Raw genomic sequence first — 15848 nt, 5'->3', positions numbered from 1 at the left:
TCTCCACATTGAGGAGGAGGCAAACTGTGTAATAAATTCATACCAGGTAGGGTTTTGATCAGGGTAAGTCGGTACCATTCCGGGGTACTAGGCTGGAAAGCTGGTGTTATTTTTGCTGTAGCCTATTGTTGGTTCATTCAGTGGCTGATTCGCTTGCATGTAACTGCAGCTGGATGTGTCTCTACCTGTGTGAATGCTGGTGGAAATGTAGGCCTGGGAGTGGTTCTGCAGTTTGTCACAGCAGCACAGTGTGAGAGGGAGTCCGGGCTGGTGAGTGAGAGGGCTTAGTGGTACCCCAGTTCTAGGTGGACCCCAAGTGGAACCCATCACAAAGTGCTCAAGTTTCACTGTGTTAAATTAGTTTAATTGCATTGTTCAAGTCTCATGTGTAGATTAAGAATTCCACGTTGCCAAGAAAATAAAACCCCTGACTACCATGTTGTAGCCTTGCTATTGCTGACTGGCTCTTTAATCGCTGATGCTGAAGGCACCATGAGACACAGTTGGACCTCCATGGTCTGGCATCCTCAGAACCTGACCAATCCTGAACAAGGGAGTTTCCTGAACCAGGGCTCTCTTGAGATTGGGGTGGGGGGGCAGGCATCAGCCTTCTGGACGGACTCCCCCCCTGGCCACTGGCCCTGGTTCTTAGGTTCCCCTTCCTACTGCCTACCACGCTCTGCTCCCAGTCCTCCTGCTAATAGCGTGGCTGCGTTCCTAGCCCAGATACACCCCCAGCTGCTAGACTCCCAGACGACCCCCGCTCCCAGGCTCTCTGGTCCAGCAACATGTTGCCAGACCAGCAAATCCCGGACCAGAGAGGTTCAACTGTAGCAGATCCCATAAAGTCTGTGTGTGTCCTAACTACTGAGTGTTCTGTTCTACTTTTGGCAACAAATTACACAAAGTATGGTATATTCCTAGAATGGAGTGTTTCCCTTGCTTTTGTAGAGGGCAGTGTCGAGTTTTGTTCAGCCTGTGCTATAGGCCAAACCATTTTCAAACCTGATTGAGGCAGGCCAAAACCTTCTGACACATGGGGATCAGTCTCTTGGCCTTTGGTGCTGACTCTGAGGCTTTTCTAAACTCTGGAGAAAAACTATTCCAAGATGAAGGAATTCTTTCCTTACTCTGTACCACTGTGGCTTCTGCATCTCTTTAGGCTCCCGCTGGGTGGTGAGGATAAGGCAGGCTCGTAAGGCAGAGACGGCTCCCTCTCGGATGGCCTGCTTGGGATCCCACACAGCAACAAAGATGTTGTCAAAGAATGGCTGCACCTGCTGGAAGAAGAAGGTGGGTACGCTGATCGCCAGCTCACGCAGGACTAGGACCTAGAGAGAGGAAAAGAAATGGTGGCATTAGGTACAAATTGGAATTCAGAGATTGACCCTTTCCCTGTGCTGACTGTAAGCCTTTTGGGGGGGCAAGGACCGTCTATCTATTCTGCATTTGTACAATGCCTAGCATAATGGGGCCTCATTCTTCGTTGGTCCCAAGAGACTATCATACTGAACATGATGAATGGCAGGCAACTAGCCAGCATCACAGCTTCTCAGTATATAGTTGTAGCCATTTCAGTCTCTGACAGCTATCATTCACTGAATATGCCCATGTATGTACATAACACCCATAACTCCTACTCATGAGCAGCCAGTCCTTTCCCAAGAAAGCCAAAGAGGAGTACGTACTGCTGCATGTCTTCGACCTTCATTCCTATCAGCTCCCAGCCACTCCAGAGCCCGTTTCACCTCGAACTCTACATATTCTGCCGTGAAGGTATCACCCGCCACAGCAAGGCGTCCAATAGCCTTGGACGCCATCTCCATGACGACGGGGTCATTTGAGGGAAGGAGATTCCGAAGGTAGTTGGCAAACCTGCCAATACGGGTGGCATTGCCTCCCTCAACACCGATAAGGCTCGCTGGAGGAAAAGAGAATAGAAGTGAAAGCTCTGCCACTGAATCAGTTTTCCAGACAATAGGGTCATCCCTGCAGAAGACTTAGTGTTCCCTGTCCTCTCTTTAGACTACAGACTCCCATTATTTCTCCCTAAACCAGAAGTCCACAGAGAAATCAAGCCACAGGAAAGTCCTTTGAAAGTGAGAATTTGTTTAGTAAACAGAAGAGGTTATCAAATCCTTTCCACAGGTCACAGCTTTTCCTATTTTTTGTTTTAAAAAATCCACCCTGGAATTGTGGGCCCATTTCCAACTGACAAGCATCCATATGCTACAACTACAACTGGCCCCCTTTTTGGCAGTCTCACCAGAGGCACCAAGGACTGAATGCACTAAGGAAACTGAACTTTCCCTCACCCCTAGAGACGACATCTCCAGGTCAAAGTTGAGGCACTCTGGCAGGGAGCAGTGTGGCAGAAACTTGCACTGCTGGGCTGTGTCTAGATTGCATCCCTCTGCCAAGAGAGGGATGCAAATCAAGCACTTCAGAAGTGCAAGTGAGCCCACCATTTAAATATCCCGGGCTTCATTTGCATACTCACGTTCCAACGCTGTGCCGATCAGGCTCAGTGTCAAAAGTGAAAGTAAAGTGTAGCCACGGCTCTGCCGACAGCGGGGAACTTTTTCGGCAGCTCCGCTCCCCGCTGTCTCCAGAGCCGCGGCTACACTTTACTTTCACTTTCGACACTGAGCCTGATCGGCACAGCGTCGGAACGTGAGTATGCAAATGAAGCCCGGGATATTTAAATGGTGGGCTCATTTGCACTTCTGAAGTGTTTGATTTGCATCCCTCTCTCAGCAGAGGGATGCAGTCTAGACGTAGCCCTGGTGCCTGGATTGTATCTGCTCTGTAGATAAAGAGGCCATCAGTGTCCAGGGTTGTCAATCTGGCACCTTTCAACAGCACTAAATTCACAGAAACAATTTTAAAATGATACTGTCCGCTTCAAAATCAGATGCTGCCAACAAAGGTTTCTTAACCTAAGTTACTTCCACCACATCCAGACACCTTGGAATTGGTTTGGTTATGGCTGGTGAAAACAATCCATAAGCTGTTTCTATGTAGTTATCAAAAAGCAAATGCTAGGGATATGGGTATTTGGTTGAAAGGGTGTGTTTTTATACAAGGTACCTGCATCCTTGTGTGTCACAGTGTTATGGCAGCTTTGTCATGCAAAAATGAAAGCACAACAGGGCAACTGAGGGAGATGCTAAACAAAATAAAGGCAAAAGCCATTTAGATCCCGCCATGGATCCATGTGACTTTAAACAAAACAGAATTATTGTTCTCAGAGTCCAGGGACTGGCCTATTATGACCACCAACAACACTGGACACTATAAAGAGCATAGGGCCAGATTTTCAGAAGTGCTCAGCAACCAACAGCTCCCAATGTGACATTTACAGTCAAGCTGCGTCTAGACTGGCATGATTTTGAGCAAAAGTGGCCAATTTTGCGCAAAATCTTGCCGCCTGTCTACACTGGCCACGACTATTTGTGCAAGAACACTGACTTTGTAATGTACAAAATCAGTGGTTATTGCGCAAATACTCCGACGCTCCTGCTCAGGTATAAGCCCTCTTGAGCAGCCTCAGAGTTTTAAGAGTTCTGCATCCCATACACCCTCATTGCACTGAGCTCTCTTCAGCATACAGAGTGCCTCTTGTAGGTGCAGAGTTCTTTTGACAACCTGCCTCTATAGAACTTGAAGAGGAAGTTCACCAAAGATGCTGATGAATTCCTTTACTCACCTATAGCCAGAATGCCTCCTTTCCTTTCATTCGCATCAGAACTAGAGACCAGTTCAAATATGTGGTGATTCAACTGATCGTAGAAACGAGTGGATTCCTCTTGGCTCATCTGCACAGGAAAGGAATTCAGACCGATTTATAATCCCTTTTCCACTACCTGTGCCCCAGATGAAGAAGGGCAACAACACTTTCCAGGCTCCCAAATTCAAAGGCAGCTCTTACTACATTTAAAATACAGAGCTGTACAGGTCCCACAGCCGGCCCGAGCCGGGACTGCTCAGTCCCAGCTTGCACCAGCTCTGGGATCTACCCCCAGAGACAGCGGGGCTGGGGTGTGGGGGTGGGTGTGGATAGCGAATAGTCAAGTAGTCACTTAAATAGTCACTTACATCCCTACTAGTGACACCTCTCATTCCCCAGCCAAATAATACAAACATATCTCCTCAGCTAAATGCTGCTGTTTCCACATCTACAGCACTTAACTAGTCACTTACATCCCTACTGGTGACACCTCTCATTCCCCAGCCACATAATACAAACATATCTCCCCAGCTAAATGCTGCTGCTTCCACATCTACAGCACTTACCTCACGGAGCTCCATGGTGACATAATGCTGCAAGTCCTTGGCGGCTTTTGCCCTGATTTCTTCATTGCGGCTCTTCAGGCCGCTGGCAAAGTGCTGAAGGATGGACACGGTGCCCGACATGGTGGTGATGAGTCAGGGCTTGGGGCATCAAGTCCGGTGGACCTTTTATACAGAAAACCTATTTTTTGCTTTTGCAGAAGCCAATTATAGCTCCCTCCACCACACTGCTCCAAATTACTGCTCCCAAATACACATGCCATGAGACACAGTGGGCTCTCAGATGCCACAGTAACTACAAAGATTCCATGAGATCCATGACAGAGGTACAGGCTCTCACATTTCACAGACCTTGGTAGGGCTCCAGAGTTCACTTAAGTCTCACCAAGATCTGTGGAATCTAAGAGTCTGTACCCTGGCCACTAAGTCCTTCACTAGGTTGCTAAGTCCTTCAGTGCATCCTACAGAAGCAGGTCGGAGCTTAACCTCCCTTACTCCCCCAGTCTCATCCCAAACCATTCATGCTCACATGTGACATGCTCAAATCAAATCCACGCCCAAATATACACACTGGGCTGTGCTTCCGAGGTGTTCCCAGTCATGCAAAGTTACAAGGAGGATAAGGACCGCTTGGCATGCATGTCAATATTATTGTTACTCTAATTTGCTCCTCTATGTTGCCTTTCATCCAAGAACAGAAAATTCTTTACAAACACAGTCAAACCCCAATGTATATTTATAGGCCGAGAATCTGTTCATGCCAGCAACCATCATTGTAATGCAGTGGTGGGCAACATGAAGTGAGGTACATGCTGTTTGCATACAACATTGACTGCAAGAGCCGAGTGTTCCTGTTGCATCCAATCAAAGCACTGCTACGGTTCAATTGGCTCACCCTGAAAGTTCTAGGCATGCAAGCAGAGTTAGCAAAACTACCTTAACCTGGGAGACCACCGTGGTTATGTTAATTCTGCAGCCCGCTAAGATGCAGGCTGGAGATTCATGCAGCCCGCTCGCTAAATAGATCGCCCATCACTGCTTTAATGGGATGTTTAATATTGTGCATGTCTGGAAACCATGGTGATAGGTGCATTTTTTTTTTTTGCAAAGGTTAAAAATACACTTTTTAAGAAAGGGGGAAACCGGTCACAGACTTTACTACTGGGCAAACAGCAAATGAGTAGCAGAACTAGGGTCAGACCCTTAAGGAGCCCTGGGTCCCTATTCCTCACTAGCTACTGGACAACCCTGCGTCGTTAAAATCCTCGGGTACAGCAGATGCCTCTGAGTCTAGTGTGGAATCTTTCCAGCTACCAGCATCCCCCCAGGCCAGGGCCGGCTCCCGTGCTCGGACCCAGGCTGGAGGAGCAGCCCAGAGAGGCGCCCTCTTCTCCGGAGAGAGAAATGCACGAGGGGTGGACGCAGCCTGCCTAGCGAGGGCCAACCAGGCCTAGGATCCGGGCCCAGAGCCAAGGGCAGCGGCCTTGCCCGCATGAGCGGGGGGCTCAGACCCGGCCGCTCCCCGAGGGGCGAGGGGGAAGCCGGCGCAGCTCCAAGGCCACGGTCCCAGCCCCGGCGGCAGCAGAGCGGGGAGGCCCCGGGGGGGGGGGGGGGCTACCAGCTCCGGGCATCTCCCGTGCTGCGGGGCGGGCCCCTGCCAGCAGCCCCCAGGGCAGCGCCCCGGCCCCGCTGACAGGGCTCCGGCTGCTGGACGCCTGCGCCAGCCGGCCGGGCGGTGGGGGAGGGGAGGCAGCCCCCGCAGTCCGGCGTTGGGGGGAGGGGGATGACTTCCCAGCTCCGGATCGGGGCCCCCCTCACTCACCGCCTCCACCCGGCCCAGCCGCGACCGGCTCCCCAGCTTGGGCCCCGGGTTTCCCCTCCCCCCCACTGCTGCCGCCGGCCCGGCGAAAAACCGCCAGCCAATCGGCGTTGAGGGGACTGTAACTAGCAGGTGGCCCAGCCAATAGTTTTGCGGGGCAGGAGGGTTTACTAGGCGGCTCGTGGTTCCACCCCTTCCAAAAAAAAAACCCGCTGGAGGCGGGTGGAGTTACTTCTGGCCAATCAAAGGGCAGAGAGTGATAGACTGACATTTAGATTCACCAATGGTCAGCGAGAGGCCGCGTAATTGGTTAGAATTCAGAGTTTGCCCCCGTCTTTGGAAAGCCGCCTTGCTTCCGCCCTTTCTGAAGCGATACAGGTTTGTGCGCAAGCGGAAAAGGCGCCGCATCGGCCCTTTTTCTAAGCGTGGAGACTGTAGGAGTCTTCCGCCGCGTGAACCCTTTTATCCCCCGCTGTCAGCGTCTCTACTGTTCTGGGTGCAGCCATGAAATGAGTCCCCCCCGAAGAGCGCTCTGTTCCCGTAATGACGCGTGTAGAAGCCAGCCGCGTTTGTGACACGTAGAATAGCGAATAGGTACAATGATAATCCGCACAGAGCGTTTAATAGCCATGATCTACTGCTAATGTTAATGGGGAAGTGTTCAAATAAACAGGCTTGTTATTGTTACCCATGAACAGATGTGGATGCTCCGTAATAGTTCATAATAATGGTTAATAACTTAATAAATGTGGCAGGTATTAACGTCCTACGCTTTTCCTCTATCACTTATTACCAGTTTATTTGAGTATTTCCCGCATATTACTCTCTCTGGATTGTTATCCCGGGTTTTGCAGATTGGGAAAATTGAGGCTTGGAGAGGTTAAGGCTCTGATCTTGCAAACAATGGCCCAGGTAGACTGTTCCGCCTGCATGGGCCTGTGTGTGCATGCAGCATCACAAGCACCAGTGTGCAGCGCTGGGCATAGGGAAGTCTCTATAGTCTCTAGCTAAAGAATGGAAATGGGGTTGCAAGGGTCAACCCTCAGCTCTGCTAGGGACTGGCTGAGTGACGCCAAGGAAGGGGTTTCACCTAACTATGCCACCTCGCCCCTGCGAGAAGGCACCCCCCCCATTGAGTTACTAACAGTGTGGGTGGGGCTCTTCCCCCATCCTTCCCCCTCCTCAGGCCCTGAGTTGCCCTCAGAGCAAGCGGAACCTCGGTAAGCGGTGCCCTTGTTTCTGGAGGGGCCGGCCTGGCTGGTGCACACGTAGCACCTCCGGGTGGTTGCCGTGGTCCCGAGTGCCCGGCCTGCTCGTGAGCGGAGAGGCCTGTCGGGGACCTGGCTCTGCAACAGGCGAGGGGGCCCTGGAGCCACCCTAAGCCCCGTAAGTCGGGGAAGCAAGCTCAGCCCCGCCCCGGGTTCGGAGCTGCCTCCCCGGCGCCTCACCCGGGCTGCGCCCCTGCCCCTGGGGCCTTTTCTTCCTCCCGCAGGGGACACGGAGGTCGGGGAAATGGGCTGCGGGGGCCGAGGCGCCGCACGTGGAGGTGAAAGCCACGGGAGGACCCGGCTTCTCCCTTGTGGTGCCCAGCATGGGATGGGCCCTGCCACTCGCTCTCTGTGCTGCTGTGGGCAGAGGTTCACATTGCGGGCGGACTCCCCCACGGCCTGGCAGCTCCCCCCCGGGTTGTGTGCCACCGTTGAGCCACCGGAGAAGCCGGTTTCCTTTTTAGGCTACAGTTACTAATGCAAACTCTCCTGGCTTTCCCAGGTCTCTGTCCAGCACCTTCTCTTGAAGCAGCTGCGTGAAGAGCATGGAGTCTGAGGATCAGACAGAGAAGATTAGCATCAGTGCTGAGAGCCCTAGAAGTGTTGACCTGGGGGAGCTGGGTGTAGGGCTGCTAAGCTCTGAGAAGAGCCATCCAGGCACCTGGAGGCAGAAATGTGCAGCCTATGTCCTGGCCCTGCGGCCCTGGAGCTTCAGTGCCTCTCTGACTCCTGTAGCTCTGGGCAGTGCCCTAGCCTATCGGTCCCAAGGATCCCTAGACCCAGGGCTGCTAGTGGGCAGTGCAGTGGCTGTCCTGGCTGTGCATGGAGCAGGCAACTTGGTTAATACCTACTATGACTTCTCAAAGGGTATTGACCACAAGAAGAGTGATGACCGGACATTGGTGGACCAGATCTTGGAGCCTCAGGATGTGGTTCGATTTGGGGTCTTCCTCTATACTCTGGGCTGTGTCTGTGCTGCCTGCCTCTACTGTCTCTCTACTCTCAAGCTGGAGCACCTGGCCCTGATTTACTTTGGTGGACTTTCCAGCTCTTTCCTTTATACTGGAGGTAAGGGTTGTACTCCATACTCTTAAGTCTCTGCAGAAATTGTGTGTGAAATGTATATCTGGTGTATGTCAGCTGGTTTGATTAATTATTTATGCTCTCTTCTCCATGGAGGGAGCCCAATGTGTACTATCAGTAGGGTTTGTTATTTGTTATTGGCCAGATCTAATTTCAAATGAAAAGTAAACTTAAGATATTTTTAAGGGACATTTCAAGATAAAAAAAGTTGATTTTGCCTCATCAGTTAAGCTATCTGGTAGATGAAGAGACATACCCTGTGTTTTGCTATAAGTAAGATTAGTTTCTAGGATTCACAAACTATCATTTGGAAGATGTAGCAGCTGTTACTCTACTCTCATTGTTGCATCAGCTCATGGACAGATTCTATCTGTATTCACATTGGGTAGCACTGTACTTCATGTGTAATCCCTTTGACTTCAGTAGGACTGCTTGTGGAATAAGGTATTCCAGATGGATAACTGGAATCTGCCCCTTAATCTTTGCTCACTGGTTGAGACTGGAAATTGCAAAAATTGTATTTGCTTTATTATCTTTGGAAAGGGTAAAGGATAATCAATTCTGGGGCAATAAAAGAACGTGTGTAGCCCTGCCCTAGCTGTGTATTGGCTTTTACAGCAATTTTTAGGAGCTGATCTGTTTAAGAAACATCTGTTGTTCTCTGTAAAGTAAATTTTACTTGGTAACACTTGACACTTGTTTTCATCTTGTTTATTGCCACAGGAATTGGATTTAAATATGTTGCACTTGGCGACTTGGTGATCCTCATCACGTTTGGACCCCTGGCTGTTATGTTTGCCCATGCCGTGCAGGTTGGCTATCTGTCTGTCTCACCGCTGCTCTATGCTATCCCACTAGCCCTCAGCACGGAGGCCATCCTGCACAGCAACAACACTCGGGACATGGAATCTGACCAGCAAGCAGGCATTGTCACCCTGGCTATCCTCATTGGCCCCATGTTCTCCTACATGCTCTACAACACACTACTCTTCCTGCCCTACCTGATTTTTTGCGTCTTGGCCACACGCTATACCATCAGCATGGCACTACCACTACTTACCATTCCTATGGCCTTTTCGCTGGAGAGGCAGTTCCGGAGCCAGAGTTTCAGCAAACTTCCCCAGCGGACAGCCAAGCTCAATCTCCTGCTGGGGCTCTTCTATGTTTTTGGTATTCTGCTGGCACCACCAGGCACACTGCCCAAACTGTAACAGCTAGCGCTGCCTCGTGGCTTCAGTGTTAATGGCAGATCTCGGTTGGAAGTCGGAGGTTTGTTGTGGATGGTGGCCAGAGCAAGAAGGCTAGCTCAAGGCAGTGACCCCATGTGAATATTGTGGGCTTTGGTCTTGTTGAGATAAACGGTTTCTCTCGTACTAGAGACTTCTAATGGTGTCTTGGAGAAGAGTTGAATTGACAACATGGGTCTTGTTTTCTCTTGGTGCTTATTGCAGTTCACCCTGAGAGCAGACAGATGTTTCAAGGACTTGCTGCTGCTGTCATTGAATTCAAAGGAACTTAACTTCAATGAGAGCAGGGCTGAGCTTCAAGTTTGAACTCTTCCTTCCCCTCCCAGGCACATTGAACCTTGATCTGTGAGTCATCCCCTCCCAACATGAAGCAAAGATTCAGTAGCTCCACTTCTACACTGTGCCACATGCAAATTGCCACTCAAAGCTTTAACTTGGTCAGCATTGCAATAAAGCAGATGCTGTTACTTCACTCCCTTCATTATAAATCTTCATCTCCACCACCCGGACTGTTTTCTCCCCCCCCCCCAATTTCTGCTTAATCTTGATCTTGTATTTCCTAGTCTCATAGCAATGTGAAATAGGGCATGTGTATCCATCCAGAACTGCTGATTTATGGAAGACAGCAGTTTCTCATGCTCCCACTGCCAGATCTGCCAGTGCCTTTCTACCTAGGCATTTCTAAAGTATCCATTGCTGTGGTATATAGGTGCTGAAATGGAATATAACTGCTCCATTGCACTGAGCTTAAAGCCAAAAGTGAACTTCCACTCCCTCTTTAAGTAGCTAGGGGTCAGAAGTGCAAGTTATGCAGCTAAGAAGCTTATAAACACTTGGTGAGATGAAAAGTTCTCTTCTTGATGTTATGTTAGTCTCGTGCTCAGACCCTTCTGCCTAAGATGAAAAAGTCTTGGTGTTTAACCCCCCCCCCAAAACTGTCAGGCAGGGTAACAAAGCTCTGTAGACAGTTGGATATTGACTAACAGACACATGTTGTAGTTGCAAGTCTCTAGTAGCAAAGTGTTTTTTGTCATTCTCCATATCTGTCATCTACTTAAAGTTGCTTGTCATCCTATTGTAAGGCAAGCTGGAGGCAGCAAGGGAGAATGATGGGGGCATTGCAGGAAGGAGTCTAAATTTCTGCAGTGACTTTGTACAGAAATCAGGAGAGTACATTATTCTTGCTGATAGATTCTTCTTCTCTTTTCCAGTGTGGGGGGGAGCAATGTTTTGATGATGCTCCTGTGATTCACTGGTCAGTTTTGAAGTTCTAGATCACTCTGTAGGATTGTGTCTTTCTAGATATTCTACTTGCATATTGTGCCACTTCCACCCCTGTTGTCCTGTAACGGTACTAATGTAGCCCTGTGCATGAATGTTATTTTACACAACATATAATGATATGAAACACACAGTGCCAAGTACAGCTTGGAGACACTCTATTGATTTTATTAAGGCACAACAGAGTGTATTTGACTCTCACATTTTCCCATGGTCACTGAACCCTGTTCTTCATTGGGAAATATTATTTGTTCTCTGCGTGAAATGGCAAGTGTTGATGTAAAGACTTCCTTGAACTGTCCAGATTGAATTGATCTGGACCTTGTTCTACAACTCAGTGTCCAGGAGCACAGTGTCCCTGAGCCAGAGAGGAGAGTGTTAACCAGTGCCCCATAGCTTTTAGTTGCAATCAGTAAAGCCCAGCAGGCAGTGCAGCATTGCATCTCCACATCTGGTGTGTTACAGCAATGAGAGGTTATTCAGTTGAGAACAATGGCTGCTGTTCAGTGCTGCATGCAATGGAGGCATTATGACAACTATAAAATGGAACCAGCACAGAGATGTCTGTAGAGGTGGCATTCAAATGCTTTTGGGTGAATTAGCTCCTAGTTGTGATAGCTTCACAGCTGGACTCTCCTACTCAGAAGCAATCTCAGCAAGCTGGTGACAGCCTTGGATTCAGTTATTGAAACAGGGTGATGCTACATTTAGCAATACTTTTTCTGGGCAAATGTACACTTCCTTATTTTGGTGCTGGCATACAGCTCCAGTGATATGGAGATGAGGCTTTGTCAGAAAGCCACCTCTGTGTTCTGACAAGCAAATATTCTTTCAGACTGAGGAGAAGTGATGGTGAAACAAACCCCAGTGGTAGAGAGCTGTTTCCTACTGTGCTCCTGCAAAGTGGAACGGGTAGATCAGATTAATCCCAGAGTTGTATTGTTTGTAGGTATCTCAGTAGATACATGCTGTGCCTTGTTTTTGTTTGTTATAATGATAATGTAATATATCTAGCTCTTATATACCTGTTGTTTAATGTGGGTTGATGTGACTGTTTTTTATGCATATTGCTTCTCACAGGCAGAATGTAAATAAGAAATGTGTGTGGTGGTGGGGGGGGGGACACGACAGCCTAGGAAATGGCCCTCAGTGGAACAACAACACCCAATATTATGATGCTATGAAAGATCTCTTCCTTACCCAAAGAGAAAAGACTCCAGGTTAGAAAGGCTGCCTGCTAGTGGGAAAGACCAGTGCTGTTGCTACAGAGCTGGAGTGAGAGGTGACCAGTGCTGTTTCATGTGTTTGTACTGCTATTTTCTTGGGATCCCTAAGTGATTAGTAGTTCCTGATGAAGGGATTACTGGAAAGTGTGTCTAGACTACTTCCATTCATAAGTAGCAGCATACATAGCAAAGTCTTAGGGAAGTGAGGTGGTCTGTGTATGGCAGTGGTCCCCAACCTTTTGGGGCTGCCGGGCGCCTGGGAGCGGGGCCGCTCATGCGCTGCGCGTACGGGGGCGGGGCCACTCACAGGCCACGTGACTGGGGGCGGGGCCAAGCATGCGCCACACGCCCGAGGCTGGCAGCGGCATGTGCTGCGATCCCGGGCAGGGGCTGCCCAGGTTCCGTGTGGCCGGGGCCGGTGCGGGCACGCGCGGCGCCCCCAGGGCCAGCGCCAGGGCCGGCAAGGGCACGCACAGCGCCCCAGGGGCTGGGGCCAAGGCCAGCGCCAGGGCCAGCAAGGGCACGCGTGGCGCACCCGGGGCTGGCCATGCACCCGAGGCTGGCCATGCACCCGAGGCTGGCAGCTGCCGCACGCCCAGGGGCGGGGCCAGCCCAGATTGCTCTGCGGGCGCATGTAAAGGGCCCGGCGGGCGCCATGGCGGGGACCACGGGTGTATGGCAAAGGAGCAGGAAATGCCTGGATTCTAATTCTAACCATCCCATTGTCTCCCCTCCCCTCCACTCACTATTCTTGGGCAAGTCACTTAACTTCTTTGTGCCTTGGTTTCTCCATCTGAAAAATGGAGCTTACCTTTGCCCACCTCACAGGGTATTGAGAGGTTAATGTCATGTTGATAAAGAGCTTTGAAAGTGAGAAATGCCACCTCTATGCGGGGTATTTTCTCAGGCATTCTGCTTTTCAAGCCTTACTTATATGGGAAAGTTTGTAGTATAACATTAGGGGTGAGTTTAAATCAGTAAAGTTATACCTGTGTAACTACCATGTGGATGCTCTTATTCTGGTATGACAGAGCCTGTTTTTTTTTTTTTTTTTTGGCTTGAGACAGGATATAGGCTAAACAAAAGCCATGCTCGTATGTCAACATGGGGATTTATATTGGTATCACTGGTAAAACATTCCATGTAGACCAGGGGTGAGCAAAAGGGCCTTCGTGGGCAAGATCTGGCCTCCGGAGGCCCTCCCACTATCCCGCTCCCAGGTTGATCAGGGCCTAGGGACAGGGGAGTGTGTGGTGCTTAGAGTCAACTCTGGTGGTTGACTCTAAGCGTGGGTGTGCCAGAGGGCAGGCAGTGAGAGACTTCGCGCTTCTCCCTCCCTCTTTCCCCCTCCAAGTCAGTCAGAGCCTAGGCGGTCAGGGGGAAGCGCATGAAGTCTCCTCCTGCCCTGTCCCCACCCTTCAAGGACTGCGCAAGGAGTGCCCTGATTGACCTGGGGGCAGGGTGTATGTATCTGCCAAGTTTCCCCCCATTGCCAGGGGCACGGGCGCCTCGAGGGAAGCGCCAGCTGTTCAAAACAGCTGGCAGGTCTCTTGGGGGGATGGAGCGCAAAGACTTTGTGCACTCCCTCACCCCCAGACCAATTATGGTCTGTGGGTGGGGAAGCACGTAAATGTCCTGGCCCCCCTGTCTCTTTCGGGGCGGCCGAGGGACACTTCAAAAATTTCTCGGTCAAAAATGATTGCCCACATATCTTGTGTAACAGAGTCTGAGATGAGGATTCTGGGTGTCCAGCACCTTTTCTGATCATGGGCCTTTTCAGCTTTGATCAGGACTGTTGCAGTAAACTGTATTGCTGCATTGGCCTCCTAACCCCTCCTCTTGCCCAGGCTGAGTGGTTCAGTAAAGTGTCTAAACGTTCCATTTTTAGCAAGTCATGGTTAATAATTTTAAATGGCTGAATTGTGTTTCTGGGCTTGGATCAAAGTGGTCTCCTGGGAGAACGTTTCCTACAGACACCACCTCTTTACAGTACAGGCAGTCCCCGAGTTACGCGGATCCAACTTATGTCGGATCTGCACTTACGAACGGGGCTTTCTCACCCCGGAGCTCGCAGGCAGCGGGACCGCCCAGAGTGCAGCGGTCCCGCCACCTCGACCTCCGGGGTGAGAAAAGCTGCTCCCGGTGCCCCTGGTCTGCTGGGGACCGTCTCCAGCAGACCAGGGACACCCAGAGCAAAGCCGGGGAGGCGGAGGGGTACCGCGCCTCTGAGGCTTTGCCAGAGCAAAGCCTCAGAGGCACGGCACCCCGCCGCCCCTGCAGCTTTGCTCCCCGTGTCCCTGGTCTGCTGGGGGGGGGGGGCGCAACTAGTGCGCCCTCCCCCCCCCCCAGCAGACCAGGCTTTTGTTGTGGACCCTGCGGGGACCTACCTGGCAGCCCAGCTGTTCTGTCCCAGGCTCGATTCAGCCGCTGTTGAAACTGATCAGTGGCTGATTCCAGGAAGCTGGGGGCAGAGCAATTCTGCCTCCGGCTTCCTGTAGTCAGCCCCTGGTCAGTTTCAGCAGCAGCGGCTGAATCTGGAGCCAGTTCCGACTTACATACAAATTCAACTTAAGAACAAACCTATAGTCCCTATCTTGTACGTAACCCGGGGACTGCCTGTATTAGAGTGGAAGCATTGAAAAGCACACATCGTAGGTATGCATGAGGCAGGTTCTTTTGACCACAACATCCCTCCTGTGAACCAGGAAGCCCTGTCCTTGTATGTTGTGAGATAATCCATTCAGTTGAAAGGGCAAATATATTTTAGGCAGATGTTAATATATTTTTGTTGAGCTGATCTATCGACAGCCCTCTTTGGGATACAACTTTTTATGCCAGGGCACTGTTGAGCCTGAGTATTTGTAATACTGAGGCTTCAGTTGAACTTTGACTTTTTAATAAAGATAAACTTACTTATCAACAGCTGTGTGTTCTCCTGCTCTTCCTCTGTCATACTCCCCACTGTTGACTTACCAGCAACTTCTTAGATGGTCTCATTTGCACCACAGATCCTTGCAACATACTGCCCTAACGAGCCTCTCCTCTGGGTCACACACCAAGGGAAAGGAATACTGGGAAGCTTTCTGGAGTAGCTGTGGTCACTTGTGCCTGCGTAGTACATAGGAGCTTTTGAGCCTCTTCTGTGTCATTCTGCCACTCACGCCACTTCTGCCTGGTTTCCTTGTTCTCTCTTTCACACAAGGCTGAAGCTATTGGGTTCTTTGGGGCAGAGTCCTTAGGCTGTGCTACTGGCTGGTGTATAAGGTTTGTGAGTCTGAATGTGGAGCTACAGTGAGAACGGGAGGTCTATCTGAGAACGGGAGGTCTAAAAGCTCTCAACCCTTGTGGCAGGGAAACCCACACCAAGGGGCAATGCTTTTACCTTTAGCATAATGCTGCAGTCATTAGAAATTTTGGAGGGATTCACAGTCTGACTTCACAGCCCATAAATAACTGTTTTAGCAGATTAAAAAAGGCGTGGGGTAGTGATGGTTCCTTATTTGTGTCTCGAGCGTCAGCATGATATAAAAGGAGGTGTTTGGAACTACAAGTAAGAACTTCTTAGTGCTGATTTGCCGTGTAATTTTAGAGACAACTCTGTGCCGTAGCTTCCATTAGCTATGAAAAGGAG

General features: G+C 50.3%; 2 protein-coding genes across 7 annotated transcripts in view; one reads left to right on the top strand and one right to left on the bottom strand.

The window, feature by feature from the left end:
* Nucleotides 1-6267, bottom strand: part of MTOR (mechanistic target of rapamycin kinase) — a 126123-nt gene extending 119856 nt beyond the window's left edge. For all 6 annotated transcript variants that reach the window (XM_075906250.1, XM_075906253.1, XM_075906251.1 and 3 more), the window contains exons 1-5: nucleotides 6116-6267; nucleotides 4297-4458; nucleotides 3710-3818; nucleotides 1689-1921; nucleotides 1131-1331 (exon numbers count right to left, since the gene is read on the bottom strand). In XM_075906250.1, coding sequence (XP_075762365.1) covers nucleotides 1131-1331; nucleotides 1689-1921; nucleotides 3710-3818; nucleotides 4297-4416 — 663 coding nt within the window. In that variant the 5' untranslated portion in view covers nucleotides 4417-4458; nucleotides 6116-6267. The remainder of the gene's footprint in view (nucleotides 1-1130; nucleotides 1332-1688; nucleotides 1922-3709; nucleotides 3819-4296; nucleotides 4459-6115) is intronic.
* A 1095-nt stretch (nucleotides 6268-7362) lies between these two features.
* On the top strand, nucleotides 7363-12775 carry UBIAD1 (UbiA prenyltransferase domain containing 1). Its single transcript, XM_006127045.4, has 3 exons — nucleotides 7363-7498; nucleotides 7883-8448; nucleotides 9187-12775. Exons 2-3 carry the CDS (start codon nucleotides 7926-7928, stop codon nucleotides 9672-9674), a joined length of 1011 nt encoding a protein of 336 aa, XP_006127107.1. The 5' UTR covers nucleotides 7363-7498; nucleotides 7883-7925; the 3' UTR covers nucleotides 9675-12775.
* Nucleotides 12776-15848: the final 3073 nt, after the last annotated feature.

This window comes from Pelodiscus sinensis, chromosome 23 (genome assembly GCF_049634645.1).
Source record: "Pelodiscus sinensis isolate JC-2024 chromosome 23, ASM4963464v1, whole genome shotgun sequence".
Lineage (NCBI taxonomy): Eukaryota > Metazoa > Chordata > Testudines > Trionychidae > Pelodiscus > Pelodiscus sinensis.
This window is presented reverse-complemented; position numbering and strand designations above follow the sequence as displayed.

Coding starts and splice junctions, on each gene's coding strand:
- UBIAD1 (XM_006127045.4), top strand. CDS start 7,926: ATGGAGTCTGAGGATCAGACAGAGAAGATTAGCATCAGTGCTGAGAGC. Junction 8,449..9,186: donor CTCTTTCCTTTATACTGGAG/GTAAGGGTTGTA, acceptor TTATTGCCACAG/GAATTGGATTTAAATATGTT.